The 14029-nt window shown below is 40.6% G+C and overlaps 1 protein-coding gene across 1 annotated transcript in view; it reads right to left on the minus strand.

The window, feature by feature from the left end:
- Window positions 1-14029, minus strand: part of EPB41L3 (erythrocyte membrane protein band 4.1-like 3) — a 98799-nt gene that overhangs the window by 20848 nt on the left and 63922 nt on the right. The window contains exons 7-12 of the mRNA XM_009333072.1: window positions 12638-12856; window positions 12229-12316; window positions 8517-8669; window positions 6386-6483; window positions 4790-4965; window positions 2436-2602 (exon numbers count right to left, since the gene is read on the minus strand). Coding sequence (XP_009331347.1) covers window positions 2436-2602; window positions 4790-4965; window positions 6386-6483; window positions 8517-8669; window positions 12229-12316; window positions 12638-12856 — 901 coding nt within the window. The remainder of the gene's footprint in view (window positions 1-2435; window positions 2603-4789; window positions 4966-6385; window positions 6484-8516; window positions 8670-12228; window positions 12317-12637; window positions 12857-14029) is intronic.

The following is a 14029-nucleotide window of genomic DNA, read 5'->3' on the forward strand; positions in this document are numbered from 1 at the left end:
CTGCTCTTTAGGACAGCAACAGCCATCACCACCAAAATACCCCAGTACAACAGACCTGCCACAATGCTGACGGACTGGAGATGTTCTGGCTGAAGTCAACTAGGCGCGCTTAGCTAAAGCGGCACACTGGCTCCATGACCAAACCCTAAGCGCTCCATCCACCACGCGTCTCCCCGAGGAGCTATAAAAGGCATTTCACTCCCACTGCCACTCCCAGCTCCCCAGAGCAGAATGACTTCAAAGCCAAATAAGCATTTGCCTGTACAAACTGGTGCCAAATCTGAGCCAACAAGCAGGATTTAGACACGGGTTGCACCAAGACTAGCCACTAAGCCTAATCTTTACCAGGTATACTAACAGTAGGAATGGGATTTAAGCCCAACTTTTACATGGAAGAGCTCCTTCCCCTCCCCTTAAGATTTTGCTTCTCTTTCTCCTCTAACCAGAACAGTTAAAAACCCCAATCTATCAGGTCAGGCAATTTGTATTCCCAAATTAAACAACCAAAACCAAGCCTAACTTCAAACCGCTTATGAATGTCTTCTTTATGGGCTTAATGCAGTAAGCTCAAGTCAAAATTTAATGCTGATGGACTCACAGGACTTTATGTGAGCTAAATACACAGAACTTCTCTTTATATTGTAAAGGCAGAAAAGCCAAAGTAAATTTATTCTTTGCAAGTACAGACTATTCATTTATTGACATCTTTGCAGTGTTAATATTTAGAATAACTTCTGGTATTTAAATACGTATGGATAAAACAAAGGAAAAATGTCTTAGTGGAGAAGTTGAAAACCTACCTATAAACTTTCTATACGCTTAAATAGGAATTTGATTTCAAATTTGTCCTGTGTTTCTTGAGACCCTATTCGCTTTATAAAGAATGATGAAACTGTTAGCAGGTCCAGTGGAAGCAGAACTGAGATATCTATAGGCTTACAGAACTGAAGCTCTATTAGTGGGTGGTTTAAACAGCACCCACCTCTTGGGGGGGGGGGCTAAAGATCATTCATTTGTGCATGTTTAAGTATCATTGAAATATTCTAAAAATATCTTTGACTATTTCTAGCCATATATAAGGAACATATGATCCTCGAAATGCAGTTGATCTCTCCATTGACCTAAATTAACAAACACTTGGAACAGAATTAGTTTCTATTGGATATTTTCTGCATATTTGATTTTCATCAATGTTTCTCCATGCAGAAAGTAATGGAGTTTCAAGAAGACCCCAGTTAAATTTTACAGAGATCATTTTTTCAATGCTACAATTACAGTCCACACTTTCAAAAGGAAATATTTTCTCATCTGCAATTTTCAGTACTTCAATTTGTTTCTGATTTTTGGTACCTTAACTGCAGCTCTTTTTGAGGACTTGATCCTTTAGCTATGTAGCTCATTGTGGACTTATATGATAAGGCTAGAAGTTCAGGTTCTAACATTTGCATGCATGACAGTTTTGTTGGTGTGAAGTTATACATCAAGGTTTTTCCTTGTAAATGAAGAGGGTAGATCTTACTTGTTTAGCAAGTGCATTCCATAGTACAATTTCTGAATGGTATCCTAGATTCAATATTTCACACTCTGTTTTCTTCTCCTCAATGTAAAAGAAACAGAGGATGGTTTACACCTGATCTTTTCTGATTCTACCTTATTTCTCTTCACTGTCAAGCTCTGAAATTCAGTATCTTCTCTGTCCCCCTGTTTGCTTTACGCTGTCTTAATAACTCAGTAGATATAATGCACATCCATGTGTGTACGTCTATGTGGTGGTGGTGGGATTGAAGATGGTGAGGGATGAATCAAATTTAACAACTGAGCTGAGAATCATCAACAAAAACAGTTTTCTTCAATGCAAAACTTCAAATGAGGGAAGCAAATGCTTTTGTAAGCCAAGAAAAAAAGCTTATAATAGTATATTAATATCCAAAAGTTAATAGAGAAAAATGCTCATTGAAATACATGCAAGGAAACAGAGCGTTATGAGAAGTAAATGAGAAAAATACAATAGTTTAAAGCACAGAGCTACATACAAGAACACAGAACTATTTTATTGCCTTGTCAAAAAAAAAAAAAAAAGATGCCCATACTAAAGTCAAAATATGACTGAAGACCAAAGGAGCAAAACTGCTAGGCTACTTTTGGGTATTTCCTAAGGAGCTCTTGAATGCTATGTAAAAAACACTGTGCTTACTGTTAAACGGATTTCAGAAAACAGTCTGAGGCAGGAATTGACTTTTACAACATCATAGAAAATGCGACTATAAAAATATTGATTCAAGGCACATATATACACGTACATACAACTGTGTATATTCTAGTTTCCTTTCACGGAACAAGGAGACACCTAGTATCTCCTCCCTCCCTAACAATTCCGCGTTTCTCCGAGCGCTCTCCAGGCAGGTCAGTTTAATACAAAAACCTCAAAACTCTACCTTGGTGTCATGGCGTATTGCCGAGACCGGGGTGACTTCCTCTGCTCTTTTCTTTTTGCCCTCTTCATCATCTTTCTCTTCTTCTGCCTTTTTCTCTGGAGTCACAGTGGTTATCAAGTTGGTCTGAGAGATGCCCTTTGTTGTGGCGTACTGGCCAGTACCAACCTCTGCAGCAGACACAGAATCCTTCATGTACATTTCATGGTTTTCATTCACTGATGCTAAAAGCAAATATTTAAAGAGGGAAAGTCTGAAATAGCTTTTGCTGAGAAGCTGCATAAAATTAAAAAGCTGGGTTAGTAAAACATTTGAGAAATTGCTGAAAACACAACTATGTCATGTTTCAGGAAACCAGAAGCATGTGCATACATTTAAATAAACTGTTTACTTGGAATAAAGCTTGCAGCTTTTATATGCATAAACATGTATTATGGATGTGTATACACACATTACTGTAGCTAATGTGTGCATTACACAGTTGTTAAATGTTAGCAAGCCATTAGAAGTGCTACTGTAGTAAAACATCAGAAAAAAATCAATGCGTTGCCACTGTTATCAGGCAGGAAACATAAGGAGAATCAGCTATGACATCAGCCATGGGGGTTGAAGAGATTTTTTTGGAAATCTGTCAGAATATAACAATGCAGATCAAATGCACAATAAGTAATGTGCTGTGTTACAGGAAATGACAATATTGATGTAACACAGGCATAATATCTGAGAATCAAAAAACAGGATCTTTGTATTTTCAAGTTAAAGTCTGCCGGTTAAGTGAGCTCATTATCCTAAAAAATTCTGGGAAGTGATGGCATTCAATTCAGTGGACCAAACCAGAATATTTTAGGATGTAAACGTTCGATAATTCAACAAACTTAAATATATATAAATGATTTTGCAATAAATAGTAAATTTACAGATAGAATGTAATCAAAACATTAATAATATACCCAGACCCTGCTCTTGACTATTGTGTAACTAATTTCTAAGTCAATAGGACTATTCAAATTTATAAAGTTACTTGCATCTGTAACAAATGACAGGGCTGGGATCACAGTGTAATCGCGATGCAGAACGTTACAGCCACATTTGCATTATAGTAACAATATTAGTGAAGAAATCATAAACATTGATTAAAAAAACCTCTTTTTCCCATTTGCACTTACGCAAATTAACATCATAAAAACCTTGTGGAGTCTAACAAATGCTGGGAAAAAGTGTTTCAGATATCTTGTCTCTTGGGAATGAGCTTAGGAGGCAGGCGAAAGCAAAGGGAGTAGAGAGAGACATCTTGTTTAGATGTTACAAACAAAATAATGCAGAAGGATAATTTCTGCTTTGAGACACATGCACAGCAATCAGGTCACCAGTTGCTTGGTAACGAGCAAGAAGCACATCAGAATTAGAAGATTCCAAAATAATTAATGACAAGCAGCACCTTTAGGGGGAGAAAAGAAGGCTTGTCACTAGTACTTTTAAATCAAAGCTTCTCCCCCTCCCCACCATCAGCTGTATTCATTGCAATTCGTTTGTGATATTCCATGGGAGAACTCACCTTTTTTTTTTTTTTAAAACTCTAGCAATTCTGAATTCAGTCTCAGTCTTTTTTTCTACAAAAATAAACTACAACCTCTTTTTACTCAATAGCTGACAACAGTAACAGCTGATGAAGTAGCTGAGACTCTGAATCACGTGCTGGTTTAACCTAAGGGAGCAGCAGAACCGTGACCTCCATGAACCATGGAGAAAGAGAGGAGGAGGAGCAAGGACATACTATAAACCTGCGTATGCTAGTCTCCATCTCAGACCTTCAAAAGTAATGTATGGAACAAGCCTGTCGGCGCTTATCTGACTAGGATGCGAGGTAATCGGAAGCAAGTGTTATTAGTCAATCAAGGGAAATAGTTCATTTATGAACTGTAACATATACTTAAATGAAACAGCTACATAGGAAAAAAAGCCAAGTTAAACCAAAACCCGAACAGTTACTCATGCAAACCCCGAAAAAGCATTGAAGCCTGACTTGCTCGGGCAGGCAGGTCCAGGCTGGCAGGTCCAAGCGCCCCATCCTTCCCCAAAGCAGGGAAGTGCTTTGCAGGTGTGAGGCCAAGGAGAGAGGCTCCACGAAGAGTGGGCTCCCAAGGACCTCCTCCAGGCAAACACTTTGTAAGGGCCGCAGCAGTACACTGAGCACAATATTTCTCTGCATCCTCCCCTACCCCTGCAGTGAACGCGCAGGTACTCACAGCCTCCACTCAGCAAAAGCTCAAGGAGATGAGGTGACAAGTTTATACCTAATCTAAAGCAGTGACCACCATGACAATACCTTTTGACAAAGTCAATTGAGAAGACCTTACCCCCATCTAAGCTGCGAGACATAGTGTAACGTTTACTAGAAGACCGCTCAAAGTAAGGTGCGGGACGATCTATGAGGGCGCTGGCTCTTCTTGTCTGGGCCTGTGTCCGGCCGCTGTAGCGAAACTTGGAGCCCAGCGTGAGGAACTTCTTTGGAGGTGCTTCTGGCAGCAGGAGCCTAAAACACACCAAGCAGTGCAGCCGTTAGTCCCCCCGCTCCAAAAATCAGTCCACTCTATTTCTGCAGAGGAGAGAAGACAACTGTTGGGTGTCAATAAATAGTAAATTACATAATATATTATATGTCAATTATATTATATGTCAATAAATAGCACTGTCGTAACCTGCGCCTCATGGGTCTGTGGCTAAAAGGGAATCAAAGGATGCCCCTCATATGACATGACAAAACCGCTCAGCTAATGCATTTGAAGAGCCCAGTTCTTCCTAATGGGCAAGAATCACTCAGTCCCTTCCTCCTTGAAAATCAGATTTATTATTTTCTAATCACCAAAACTAAAAATAAGGTGTTCCTTGTATCAGGGACCCTGATCTGGGCTGAAATACAGATATATCTCATATACTTCAAATTTAACATGATGCTGCTATGCTGAGGACAGGGCCAGAACAGGTTTCCAGTGAATGCCAGGCAGTATTCATTCACAGCGTCGCAGACATTTTTCAGGTTAGAGCCTTCCCACCCTCTGTATTTTGGCTATGGGAGTTTGCCGAAGAAGCCATTCTCCTGCTATGGAGTTTATGCTTTAGACATTGATTTTCCATTAAAAATCAGAAAACACCCCAAAAATGCACGTTCAATTTCTTTTTAGATCTTTTGCTGCTAAGACTGCATTTCATATGAACGTACAGACAGCCTGAACCAATAGTTTTAAGAAAGGAGAGAAATTCTTCAGTCCTCCCAAACGCCTTGAGAGGGTTTTTTTAAGCACTGGATGCCCTTTCACGCCATTGAAAATCTCACCCTTTTGGGTTTCCATTGTTATGTATCTCCTTGCTAACTATCTCAGCACAAACTAATTACAGCATTTATTCCACTATCCCAAACTTTTCTCAGGTCTTCTTAGATGTCAAAAACATAGCTGCAAAATTCCTCAGTAATACAAAAATTACAGCTATGGATTGGGTATTCTGGGTGACCAAAAAATACACCACTGACTACTGTCTGTATTTTCATACGTAATTAAATACAAATCTCCTTTTTTTTTTTTTTAAACCTTTACCCACATCCCCCAGTAACTTTCCATATACGTTGTTCTCCCTATACAAGCGTATGTGAAGAAGTGCAGCAGAGTCCTTCGTCTCTTTAATTAGAGTGGCCGATAATAACATGGCACAGATAAAGCAAAACGATTAATTGGGACCATATGGTGATTTTAAACATTCAGTATCTATCTGAAATAGTACGAGTAATTTGGGTGAAACATTTCACATTTTGAAGAAGCAATAACCTTCCCTTGTCTGCTCGGAGATACCTTGTGATCAAAAAGACAATTTGATTTGAAGGGTTTTGCCTCTGCTGACAGAATCGTTCTTTTCTGTTGCATTTTATGGCACACCTTTAGGAAAAGAAATCCACATACCTGAAAAATGTATGGTGCTCAACACAGACTTTCCATAAGCGCTTTGCAGCACGATGATTTGGCAACTTAAACCCAATAGTGCTTTCAAACTGCTCAAACTAGGTAGGAAAAAAGAAAAAGGATGTATTTGATGCTGTGCCTCTATTTTCAGACAGCGTACACAGGTTCATCTTCATTTCCTCCGTCTATAACATCTCATTGCAAGGGTGAACATATGCGCTCATGTATATAACCACACACATATTCTACAGACTACTGTCTGGGAAGGAAGCTGTAAGTGATAATCAATGGCAACCTTTGAGGATCGTTTTTGGGGGGAAACCCAGATAATGAGCAAGAGGTTTTTGATGGTGACAGTGATGTTTTATGCCCTATAGTAACAAAGAGATCAGTTAAGACTTGGGAGACTTCTGAGAAAAACATCATTGAAGAAGTGTTTTAACCCTGTTGTTTTAACTTCAGCAGTTTCAACAACAGGGGGAAGCCTGATAATAGCCTGGAGGGAAACAACAGTCCCCAGGGACTGATCGGGTCTCACACAGCCTTAGATTAAGGAGATTTACAATGAAAGAACTACAGTTAGTAAATCACAGTGTTTTTAGCTAATTTGTCTCCTGGGGAGGATAAGGAAAAGACAGGTAATTGAAAAGAGTCGGCTGGGGATACTAAGAGACCTTTCTAGGTTGTGCTCCAGATTTATATATTCCAGATGCAAAAGCTGTGCCAGCTACAACCGCTGTAACATGTTGATGGCTACATGCGGACAGCTGAGTAGGTGAAATAGTGTTGCTGTGATCTGGGAAAGGTAGGCAGAAGGGCACTTGTAAGGAAGCCTGGATCTCTATGGGGAGCTGACAGAGAGAAACAAGGCAGGAAACAGCAGAACAATAAAGATGATATAAGCGACACGTGGGATGGTGAATCACATTATCATCAAATGTGATTTGGAAAGAGACTGCATTGATTATTTTGCATAAGACACCATGACCTGGTCACAGGACGCTACGTACCAAGCCCAGCAGAGCTCAGCAGGACTTCAGTGGTGGAGAGCTTGAGTGCAGGCATTGGGAACATCAGTGGCTATTTCTGTTTTTTTTTTTTAAATCAAACTTAAGACTGGGAAGTTGGTTACTAAAACTCTGCTGAGAGGCAGGAGATGTAGGCTGTAGATTTTGGTTTAGGACTCTAAAAAAGGCTCAGGCCCTGGGGCCGGTGGGGGGCCCAGCAGGTTTCCCAGGTCCCTTACGAAGCCAGTACTGGAGACATTGGCTCGGGACTCCTAACTGCCATACTGCACTAAGGGAGAAATGCCAGTCCTCATCCAGGTGATTTCTGTCCTGCTATACAGCTCCACCCTCTAAAATAGATATGGGTTCTTCATCTATCACAGACCGATTATTGTACCAGCATTTGAAATAGAGACACTCCTTTGCCTCTGATGATCCTGAACTCCTCCTGGGCTTTTTGCTAAGATTTATCATTTTATTTCTGGGTTGGTGCACGCTCAGCCCATGAGGTAGGTATTTGCTATGCATCCGGCTGAGCCACGAGAGGGCACTCACTGTACGAGATTTCACATCACCTTCTCCAGAGTCAGAACATGAGCTCCTGTGGGCCAGGGAGGGCTAATGCGTGTAGCTACCAAAAATGCCGAATGATGGACGCTTGACTCCATTTTTATCAGTCTCCAGATTTCTACTCAGACTCCAAATTTACTAGTCTGATACACTTGTAAAATTTGGTATGGCCTGTCTACATCTCTTAGTGGGTAAGATGAATAGACACTAATTTAGTATACAACATGATGGTGGATGAGAAGCACTCCATGAATAAGCAGTATGTTGCTTAAATTCCCACAGTATTCATAATACGGATGAGCTTTTTACATGCAGATGGCGGTATTTATTCTTTAAGTTAATTCATGAATGTAAACAGAAAGACACCAAAGAAGATTTTACCTGTATTTTACATAAGTATTTACCTAATCTTTCCTAAGAAAATCAGCACAAATTAAAAAATATAAATGGAGAGGAATGTTAAAGGCTTGTAAAACATGACAAATCAACAAATCCATGATAACACGGGCTTTTTGAAAAGGTTCATTCACTAAAGAGTGTCAGGATGCCCTTACCTCCCCTGGTCGGATTTTGATGTAGAAGTTGTTCCTCTTGTAGGAAATTTTCAGAACCTTTGGCCAGGCAAATCTATTTATTCTGAGTCTGTCTCGATATATTAAGAGACCACTTGCACAAACTCCTAACATGATTTCCACTCCTTCAGAATCCTGGAAAAGCAAACAATGCACTTTGTTGAATATTTCTCTCCTTACATCCCACAGCACTACAGATTCTTGTATACTGTGTTTCTATCTGAGCTACATCTTTTTAATGCATCAGCTGTAGTGACCTGATTTCTGAGAGCTACCCTACTCACTGACTGCATTCATGCACGTAATAGTAAGGTTGGGCAGGGTGAGAGAAACTGAGTGGTGCAAATGTTTCCTTATATTTTAGAAAGACTCGAAAAGGAGGGGGGAAATTTTAGATGTTATTAAAAGAATGATGTTAACCATATAGCAAAATTTTATTAGCATAATAAAAAAAGAGTTATTAGCATAAATACCAGATTGAAAGTAAGTAGGACAGCATACTAATTTACTTCTCCCGGCATCATGTCCATGACTAAGCCTTGTGAATCCTTAGACAGATTTTTCTTCTGTAGTTTGCTTGTCTTGGCTTTAGTTGGTTTGCTAGTTTCTTTAACGCTGTTGTGCCTGTGCTCAGTATTTTCACTTTGAAATGACCAGTGGGCAGAAAGTTGGGCATTTAGACCAGAAAGATTCTTTTTAAAGTGTGTGACTGTGCCTGTGCTATAACCCATTTTTGACAGGGAAGCTGTAGGTCAGACACATTAGCACTACAAAAGATTTGGCCACAAATATATATACCCAGAATATACCCCAAACTATGTATTTTTTAAGAAGTATACACTTCTCTTTCCTTTAGAAGCCTTCAAATAGTCTAAACCCAATCTTCACTGTTTGCTATCACCACAAGCCTGTATAATTCTGTTTTTTTTCATTTACCTAAGTACTAATACTGCTGGAGAAAAGAAGGATTCACCTTAAAGCACAGAGTCCTTCGGTAGTTATTTTAAAATAACATGAAGTTACAAAAGTCTGACAACAGAAGCTATGAAGATGTCACCCTATGATAATCATGAAATGAATTCATCGTTTTCCTCTGGTTTTCCCGACAAGCCATTTTTTAGGCACACGGTGAAAATCTGATTACATTTTAAGATGAACACAAAGGCACGCATGGTCAGTCATGATGAAAAGGTCACGGCACAGCTTGAAATAAAAAAAAATTGTTTTAAAATCAGTGACACAACACACAGTTAGTGCCACAAAGTCCCTCGTGTGTTAGAAAACACACCAATAAAGGATGTGTGTTCCCGCAATGATGGCATCACCCCTAAAAGGTAGATTTTTTCCTAAATAAAGATCTCACATGGTATCATTGTGAGGTACTACAGAAGGGACAAAGTTAATTTTTTTCAGTGGACTTCAATTTCACAGTTTCCTAAGCAAAGAGTAATGTCTAAATACAGAGAATGCATTCTAAAAAAGAAAGTCTCATTGCCAGTAATCCCACTGCCTGGCAAATGCCTGAAATGCACGCATGCTCACATACGGCACACAGCTGCAGGTGCAAGGGGCTCCTTCTTTTGGTGTATTTTCTCAAAAACTTGTTGAGAAATGCCTTCTTCCCTCATCCCCACCTTTGCAGAAGACCTAAGTCAATTCATGGCTTCTTTTACTTGTCGGTGTCAGAGACTGCTTTTCAGTGGGGTACTACTGGCGTAAAATGAAACCCGAGTAAGAGGAGAATTTGGCTTTTTTCAGGAGTGATGCGGTTGCACAGAACAGAAAACTGTTAGCCGTAACGGCCGAGGCACGAGACGCTGAGCTGCAAATCCCTGCAACTCTGCATACGAATGGGAGGTTTTATCAGAGCGGTCACAGCCCAGAGGATAAGTCTGTCTATTTGAACACATTTTTTATCGTAGCCTTGCATTGGATAATTGAGAACTAGTTTTAACAGCAGCTGGCGAGTCCAGCATCTGTTGAATACCTAAGATACCAGGACAGCCTTATGAATTGACATTTACATAGGGACATCTGCCATGGCATGACTTCAAAAAGACATCCACAGAGATACTTGTGCCCTAGCCCAATACCATCAGATCTCACTGGCAGACCTAATTAAAACTAAACATTACTTTTCATGCAGAGTCTACTTTTTCCACTTTCAGCTCAGTTTCCAAGATTACTGTTGGGTTTCTTAACCCACAGACAGACCCAATTCAGTTACCACTGCAGCTTTTTAAATTAAGAACATCACTTTAGAGATGGATCAGCTTGTCTACCAACTTCTCTTGCTCTGAGTCTTTCCATATGAAAAACAGAAGAGTAAAACTGGAGAATGATAGGGGTTTTTTTGGGGGAAAGGTTATCTCAGGATATCCCATGTTAAATCTCACCGCCTTTCTCCAATATTCTGAAAAAAATGCTTAGGCCTTAATGCCATGCTATGTTAAATTTTCAGCAATGAAGCCTGTAACATATTTAGAACATGAACTCACTTTGCTGCTGTTTTGCACATTTCTTTGTGTTGGACAAAGGATGTCGAAAAAAAGCTATTGAGTGACATTCGCCAGTCCGTTTCTATGTCTGATCCAAATGTGCCTCAAGATTTTGTGCCTATCTGCAAGACACAGGGAAAGCAGTGGCTTGCCTCCTGGTAGAGTGCTGCCCGTTGAGCCATACCCATATTTTTCATTTTCAGTGAAGGCAAATAACAGAACACAAAAGATTGCCTTGAATTCTGTAACACACATGCACAGCTCCTACGAAATGCCCCAGGGACACGTCTGCATGCCCTTTCAAGATCCGAGCTGCAAATTTATCTTGGTTCTTGAAAGGATCTGCTGCAGCATAAAAACAGGCTTACAGTAACTTGACCTTTATAGAAAATGCAGCATTCTCCACAGCTCAGGATTCTTTGTTCAGCACTCATTTGCCAAGGATGCTTGCTAACCTCAGAGATGTTAAAATCCATTAGCCTTACTTTGAAGAGTGAAGAAAAAAATAGTAATTATTTATTAAAAAAAAAAAACAAACCCAAAAAACACAAAAAACAGACAACCAACGCAAGGCTGGTAGGTGGCTCTCCCAAGCCACAATAAGAATGACCGTGTTTTATTCATAACTGATTAGAGAAACTACTTCATCATGGGAGAATGTTTCCAGCAGAATCACTGCCCTTCCAGTCAACTGCAACAACCACACTTCAGAAGAGAGACAAGCCGCTGTCTCCCCATTACTATCAGTCAGATTAGGTTTCCAGCACGGCTAAATAATTGCGTGAAAGTTCTCTGCAGTGTTAGAAATGATCTGCTTATCTAGTTAAGATACCATAGTTGGCCTTATTAAATTGGAAAATGTAGCTGAATGAAATGACAATTGATCACTCTCTGGACAGCTTCTAATATCCTTCCTCATTACTCTGTCCATTCAATATTTTCCCAAAGGATTTGGTTGTTTAATCAACATGAAAGGTTGATGTACAACATCTTTGAATCTATAGACTAGGTTATGTTACAGTTACAAGATATATTTAGGCTTATCCCAGGAGTCACCTTTCCTCATGCTGACACATGATGCATCCCACAAAATGGCTGTCTCAAAACAACAAGAAAGAATAAATCAGGGAGTCCGTGCAGATTCAAGTACTATGTCACAGCAGAAAGATGACTGGTGAAAGAACTATAGTCCATACCTTGGCATGATGGAGATCTACTCCATACATTGATAGTTTTTTGGCATTCTCCAGGAAATGCATCTCAGCCTCCGCAGGTGTCATTCCCCTGAGGAAAAGCAACCAATTCTAGCATCAATGTTAAGGAAATGAGAGTCTGAAATAAAATCCAGCACCTAGAAAACACTTTCAGCCTGTCAGAACTACAGCTGTACCCCTTAGATGGCTGGGTACCTACCAGAGCCAAAGCTCTGGTGCAGATCCTGTTATCTTTCATGCTGCATAGCTCTTCTCTAACCAAAGACACGGAAAGGAGTCTTGTCCGAAAAATATTCTTATTAGGTATACTGTAGCAGGTTTTAACAATTCCTGATGCACCAGGACAGTACCTGAAGGCAGGCTACAGCCCACACTGATGCCCTCCGCCTACCTGTGGCTCTTGTGCAGCTCGATCACTTTATCCTCCAGCTCTTTAGTGTGATTCGGCGCGAAGCGAAATTCGCTGACGTAGTCGCTGCCATACTCGTCGGGGTCGTAGTCGCCGAGCTCCGACTGCACGGTGTAAGAGCCCAGCAGGGCTAGGGTGACGAACGAGCAGGGCAGACGACCCGACACGATGTCATCTCTCAGCTGCAAGCAGAGGTAGTACCTGCAATGGAGCACCAAGACGGCTCAGAAAAGTGCTCCTCCACCGCTGCCCCCAGCGGAGCACTGCCCAAGCACCGGCAAGAGGCCTCAGTTCCTCTACTAATTTGCAGACAACTCCCAAGCCCGAAGTTTTTCAGGCATTAACAAGGAAAATAATAATTCTGAAAAGAAAACCCTTGCCAAACATGGGTAGCAATGCCTAATTTATCTTTATAAAGCAGCATGGAGATCTCTTAATAAAATAGGTTATTACTTTGTTTAGTTACCTAGATGGAGAATTACCCATTAAACATACCAAGTTTCTATCATAAATCACTAAGGTATATAGCTACCTGATAATTCTTTTCTTTAAGGAGAAAAAATAACTAAAACCCCAAATACTGTTCATTAAAGGGTAGCTGAACTTCAAGCCGTTCAAAAAACTTAAGTTGTCACTCTAGCAAACTGTCGAGCTTTCTGAAAAATACATTTAAACAGTAAATGCTGTTAAAACCATGGTGATAAACAGTGCAAGGATCACCAGATAGAAGAAAACAGAAAATAGTGAAGAGCGTTGGCTTGGTGGTGAAGGCACCGAGTTCCCAGGGGAGATTTGAGGGCGACAAGAGGGAAAAAGCAATCCTTTCTTTTGGAAGACCTCTGTTGAAGTGTGAACTCTCGGCACACTGTCTTTCTGCGCAGTGCCTAGCACAGGGGACCTCTGATCTAAGCCAAAGGCTTCATGCTACCTTAAAAGCAAGAAGTAGTCCACAAAGCAAGGAGGGTTAAAAATCATAGAATCATAGAATAGTTTGGGTTGGAAGGGACCTCTCAAGGTCATCTAGTCTACCCTCCCTGCCGTGGGCAGGGACATCTTCAACTAGATCAGGTTGCTCAGAGCCCCGTCCAACCTCACCTTGAATGTTTCCAGGGATGGGGCACCCACCACCTCTCTGGGCAACCTGTGCCAGTGTTTCACCACCCTCAGCGTAAAAAATTTCCACAGGTTGCAAAATGTTGTAACATGCTAGGGAACAGTTTGCTGATGGCACAAAACTCGTCATGGCTCAGAAGTTTTCCTGCCTTAAACCAAGGAAGAAACCAGGTGACTTTTTTTTCCCGGTTGTGGTTGCAATCTGAATACAAAACCAGAGAGCAGAGGTGCAGACTGCAGAGCTAAGTGACTTGGAAAGCA

The sequence above is a fragment of the Pygoscelis adeliae genome, unplaced genomic scaffold, assembly GCF_000699105.1.
Source record: "Pygoscelis adeliae isolate BGI_AS28 unplaced genomic scaffold, ASM69910v1 Scaffold38, whole genome shotgun sequence".
NCBI lineage: Eukaryota > Metazoa > Chordata > Aves > Sphenisciformes > Spheniscidae > Pygoscelis > Pygoscelis adeliae.